Consider the following 5,824-nt stretch of genomic DNA (forward strand, 5'->3'; position numbering starts at 1 on the left):
GACTCACTTATGACCTTTTTTTTTTTTTTTACTTTTTCATTTTATATTTAGAAATCTAGAAAGTGGCACACTTCAGTATCAATGAGGCAAACGCATGACCTACATTTGCAGGCTCCTGCTGGCTGGAGTGGCAGTGTTGCCAGTACATCCGCTCCCCCTGGACTGAGCACACCTCAGGGGCTTAGCACCCTTGATACAGATAGTCGCGTTCCCGTCATTAGCCTCAAAGATGGGACGCGACTAGCTGGAGAAGATGCTCCAAAACGGAAAGATCTTGACCAGTGGCTAAAAGAACACCCAGGCTTCGTGGCAGATGTTGGAGCTTTCATTCCTGTAAATACCATTAAAAAAATAAACAAGTTATCCTTTCAGATGGCTGTTCGTAAGAATAAGTTTCTGATCATAACTTTTTTGCAGAGTGCAAACAAGCCGCAGTTTCAAGATGACAGACCAAAACAGAAGAGACATCGCTGCAGAAACCCCAACAAAATTGACATCAACAGCCTGACTGGAGAAGAGCGAGTACAGATCATCAACAGGCGAAATGCTCGCAAGGTAAGTATGTGATGGCTATAGATTTTGTGGACAGATTTTTTTTGGTGTTTGTAATTCTTGTTTTATATTTCTTTGTTCCAGATTGGTGGTGCATTTGCTCCTCCTCTGAAAGATTTAAGCCGGTTCCTGCAGGAGAATCCAGAGTATGGGGTCCCACCAGAGTGGGCTGACGTTGTTAAACAGTCTGTGAGTAAAAAGAGAAACATTTTCCATTCCAAATACAGCGCAATAACATAAATTAGAAGTGTCGCAATATACTGGTATGACAATAACCATAGTATTTTAAAAAATAAATAATATTGTGTTAGTACTACACATAAGATAATATTGTAAATAATCCAGCACCGGGTAATGCTGGCTACCACCTGTCAGAAAGAAGACAACTACACAGTGTGTAGCTACTGTTGCCACACTAAATCACGTTGAAGGAGACATTCTACCCACACCCATAAAAGTAAGCTTGTCAGTGTGGGAGTTTTTTGGATTTCATAAAAAATTTGTGGTGTTAGTCACCCCAGTCTGCAGGAAGTGCCGATCAACACTAAGTTCTTTTTGTACAGTTATGGTTACAACCTCTGGCCACAATAATTGTGTAATGAAAATGATGACAGCCCTAAAATATGATTATAATTTTACAAAACCTTAAGGAAACATTAAACTCCATATATTAACTAAAACTTTATGGATTTTTTTTCCTACTTACATAACAGATGAATTTGTGTTTCCAGGGTTACCTTCCTGAAAGTATGTTTGACCGCATCCTGACCGGCCCCATCGTTCCTGAAGAAGTGAGCCGAATTTGTGGTGTTAGTCACCCCAGTCTGCAGGAAGTGCCGATCAACACTAAGTTCTTTTTGTACAGTTATGGTTACAACCTCTCTGTCCACCTTCATACACTCATATTTTGAGTTTTTCAGTGGCCAAAAAATGAGAAAACGCTAAATGAATTTGGCTGATAGCAATATATATATATATATATATATATATATTATATTTCTATAGTTGTCGTAATATTAACATTATCGTGGATTCTTTTGGCCACAATAATTGTGTAATGAAAATGATGACAGCCCTAAAATATGATTATAATTTTACAAAACCTTAAGGAAACATTAAACTCCATATATTAACTAAAACTTTATGGATTTTTTTTCCTACTTACATAACAGATGAATTTGTGTTTCCAGGGTTACCTTCCTGAAAGTATGTTTGACCGCATCCTGACCGGCCCCATCGTTCCTGAAGAAGTGAGCCGACGAGGTCGACGTCCCAAAAATGCTTTGGCTAAAGCAGCCACTGTGGCCAGTCCCAGTGCCAACGCCGCCCTGGGGCTCAACCCACTCCTAACAAACGGCCTCCTCGCCGGGCTGGACCTGCCTAGTCTTCAAGCTCTTCAGCACAACCTCCAGAGCCTCCAGTCTCTCCAACTCACCACTGGCCTCATGGGACTGCCTCACGACCCCACCAACATGGCCGCCATGTTTCCGATGATGCTGTCTGGAATGACCGGGCTGCCGAACCTCCTCGGAATGAGTGGTATCCTTGGAAAACAGGAAGCGGCGGGTGTGGCTTTGACGAGCAACGAGGACAGGAAAAAGAAGACACACCCAAAGGGCCGGCTGAGACTTTGAGTCCGAATGGCAAAGCGGAAAGGACAGAGGGTCAAAGCTCCAAAGCCACCACCTCGATGGCCGCCAACACAAATCAAACAAGTGCTTCTGCTTCAGGCCACTCACTGGCCCTCAACCCCCTTCTCCTCTCTAGTATGTTCTACCCAGGGATGCTTCTTACTCCAGGCCTTAACCTGCCTGTGGCCAATCAGCCGCAAGCTGCAAACACTCAGCCAACCCCACCGCTGCAAACTGCTGCCTCTGAAGCCACGGCCCAGCTGCCCAGCCACTCAGAGGACAAAGACAGCGATGATGGGGAGGAGCCAGACGAAAAGAAGGATACCAGTGGTCCAGAGGGCTCGGCCAAGGCAGAGTCATCCTCCTCCGGGTCCGACAGCTCCTCCTCGTCATCCGAGGATTCCGATTCCAGCGACGAAGACTGAGTCTTTATACATGTATAAATAAATATTATATATTTATATACATCTCTTAGAAATGTATACATATAAACACATATAGGAGTTATCCTGCATTTACTACATCATGTTTTTGTTTCCATGTAAATATAATAAATAATGTGTTGTGTAATGAAGATGAAAAAACAAACAAACAGAAAACGGAGATCCTAGAGAAACAGAAATGAGATTTCAGTGTTTGTTTAGGTACAATGTCGTTTCGAAGAGACGTTTTGCATGTGGGAAAAGAAAAAAAAAACTTTGTGAAATTGTATTACACCATGATGTAAAATTGCAACAGACAAGAAGCAAAAACTAAAAGGCATTATTGTTATAGCTATGTCAGGATTTAATTTTATTAAAGAAATGAGGATGCTGTTGCTCATTGCAGAGCTGTATAATTAATATATTTTGTTTTGGGAGAAAGAACACATCGACTGTTTGGGTTTCATTTGTAAATACTTGAGCAGGATCCTGAACACACAGACTTCACAGAGCATACCTACAGATCCACAGCAATAACACACAGGCAGCTTATGAATGTCACTGAAGCTGTAGAGACCCTGCGTTCGTTCGTTCGTTCTTTCATTGATTCATTTATCCATCACACAAGTTCTTGTTCATTCACTTCTCTTGGGATTTGTGCATCTGTTTACTGTCCCAGACACACTGCATCCTGCCCAAGGTCTGTTCTTTCTTTACTGTTTCTATTATTTTATTCCTTTCTTTCCTTTCCATTTGTTTCTTTCTTCCTTTTTCTTTCTTTCTTTTAAATTCTCTTCATACAGCTATTTTACCCAAAGATTTGAGTTTTGTACATGGGTGCAGGCGATCCATCTTGCTGTACAGTGACGTCTACAGTGATCCAGACATTCTTTTAGGAATACATTCCTTACAATGCCTGAAATCGGTGTGCGTGCATGTTTCCGGCAAACATAACTCTTGGTTCTTTTTCAGACCACTTCTTTCACATCCATATATTCATGTTTCTTTTAGCGTTCAGACAGCACTGTGTGTGTGTGTGTGTGTGTGTGTGTGTGTGTGAGTGATGTTCTGTGCATATGAACACTGTTGCCTCAATTTGCATGAAAATCTATGTGTCCAAGGTCCTGTTGGCCTCACATATAAACCCCCTTGTGACAAACAGCAGTGCGTATAGCCTCTCTTTTCCACAGACTGCTACAGTATTGTCATATTAGTTGGTAAAATTGAGAGGAATTCAAGCATTTGCAGTAGCATTTCAGTTACTTGATCAGTGCGCATGAAGTCCTCAGAATTGATAGTAGGGTTGTTAAATGTTATAAAGGTCAAAAATCACACGTTCCTTTAGTCTGACAAAATACGTCTGTAATTTTGCAGATCCACGTAGTCGCCTCGCTGCTGTTAGGTGTAAATGACTGATCTAGAAGTGTCCTTATGCCATACTTCAGTGTCTGTCCCTCATAATACGTCGCAATCCAGCACCTCGGCCAACACGATGAACCTCATTGGCGTTTTGAATCAGGACGTGTATGTGATTTGATTTCTGTTACATGTGCTGATGTGCTTGTTCTAGACTGTTAGGCTCATTTGATTCATGCGAGTCTCTGCTGCGTCACGTTAGTTCATATTCAGGTTCGGCTACTGAAGTATTTCCATTTGTGATGCAAATTTCTTCGGGATGCACTGCACAATGCAACTCTCTTTGCCTGTCTCACTAGTGAACACAATTAATGGTCTTTCCAAGCATGTTTGATTTCATTCATGTTTTCACACAGATGCCCTCTCTCTTATCTCTCTGAGTGTAATTTTGCCTCATTAGATGTTCTGAATGCCATCTCCTCTCCACTGTGGCATCAGAGCTCCCTCTTTCCAGTTAGTTCGTGCTGAGCCACGCACTTTGAAACTGTGTACAGGTATTGCTGCTTTCCACTTCTTCCCAAAACCGCACATGAAACTTATATAGATCCTCTTTTTTTGACAGCGTTAGCATCTCATTTAACTGAATGATGTTCTGAGAAGAATTGCAGGTTTGACTGAGAATTGGACATTTATGTCGATTTTCTTTCTTTTTTTATCATATGTACATTAATTCAATATTTTGGTTGTATTTCATGTTGCATTATGAACCGCTGGACTACTGACCAGAATCAGGGCAAGATTTGCCGTTGTGGCACAAAGACAATGACATCCATCATGCAACAGCAAATGAAATAGAAATACACTACTGCAAATAAACGTTTGTTTTCAATTATGTGAATGATTGAATTGACAGACTCATATGTTTCCATGGCTTATTTTGTTTCATATTTTCAATATTTTGGAAGTAAAGCCCCTCCCTTTTTTTTATTTTTTTATTTTTTTTTTGCTAAAATGTGTTTTTGGACAGCTGCAATACTTGCAAGTTGTGGCCTGTGTAGTCAATTAATGCTTCTTGTAGTGCAGGATACATGTCTTAAAAAGTTTGTAATTTATTGAATTACTTTCTATGAAGTTCTATAGAAGAAATTGAGGTTTAATTATTTTTATTAAACATATTCTGACTCTACAGAAAAAAATCTTGTCTCATGTGAAATTTGTCAAATGTATTTGTTTGTTTTGAGCTGAAGCACCAGTTATTAAAATCTAAAACTGTCTAAAATAAAAAAAATCTAAAAATGTTTTTATTAATCTGTGATGATAAACTGACCTTGTTTGATTGCGGTTGTAATTTCAAAGGACATCAGCTACCAATGGTATTGACATGGACAACACAGTGAACAAATGCCCAATAAGTGAATCACATTAAAACACTTGTCAGGAACAACAGCACAGATGACTTGTGATTTGTGATTGTGACCTCATCAAGCAAAATAATACACATTGTTACAGGGCTTGGACAAAGTAATGTTAACCATTATTATAGGGGTTAATATAAATTGTGTAGGCTACAATTTTGACTGTGTACACAAAGCTTGGCTAGACTTCATGAAGAAAAATAGTGGGTGAAAACATGAGAGTGAATGATAGGGACATTAAACACTAAGAAGGACTGTGTCCAAATAACACAGAACTACTGCAGCAAAAGTGACAGCAAATCTCAATATTCACCTGGAAGATCCTGCTTCCAGGAAAACTTCACAAAGCCAACATTCATGAAAGTGCTGCAAGTGATAAAATTTGAATCACAGAAACCAGTGCTAAAAAGTGAAAAAGATGGTGTCATGATCATAAAACCTGGACAAA

General features: G+C 39.9%; 1 protein-coding gene across 1 annotated transcript in view; it reads left to right on the plus strand.

Moving 5' to 3' along the window:
* Nucleotides 1-4,920, plus strand: part of LOC107745552 (chromodomain-helicase-DNA-binding protein 9-like) — a 75,209-nt gene extending 70,289 nt beyond the window's left edge. The window contains 5 exon segments of the mRNA XM_016559443.1: nucleotides 112-333; nucleotides 418-555; nucleotides 637-741; nucleotides 1,743-2,157; nucleotides 2,160-4,920. Of these exon segments, the coding sequence (XP_016414929.1) occupies nucleotides 112-333; nucleotides 418-555; nucleotides 637-741; nucleotides 1,743-2,157; nucleotides 2,160-2,608 (1,329 nt within the window). The 3' untranslated portion in view covers nucleotides 2,609-4,920.
* The last annotated feature ends 904 nt before the right edge of the window (nucleotides 4,921-5,824 follow it).

Source organism: Sinocyclocheilus rhinocerous, unplaced genomic scaffold (genome assembly GCF_001515625.1).
Source record: "Sinocyclocheilus rhinocerous isolate Xijiao unplaced genomic scaffold, SAMN03320098_v1.1 scaffold2906, whole genome shotgun sequence".
NCBI classification, from domain to species: Eukaryota; Metazoa; Chordata; class Actinopteri; order Cypriniformes; family Cyprinidae; genus Sinocyclocheilus; species Sinocyclocheilus rhinocerous.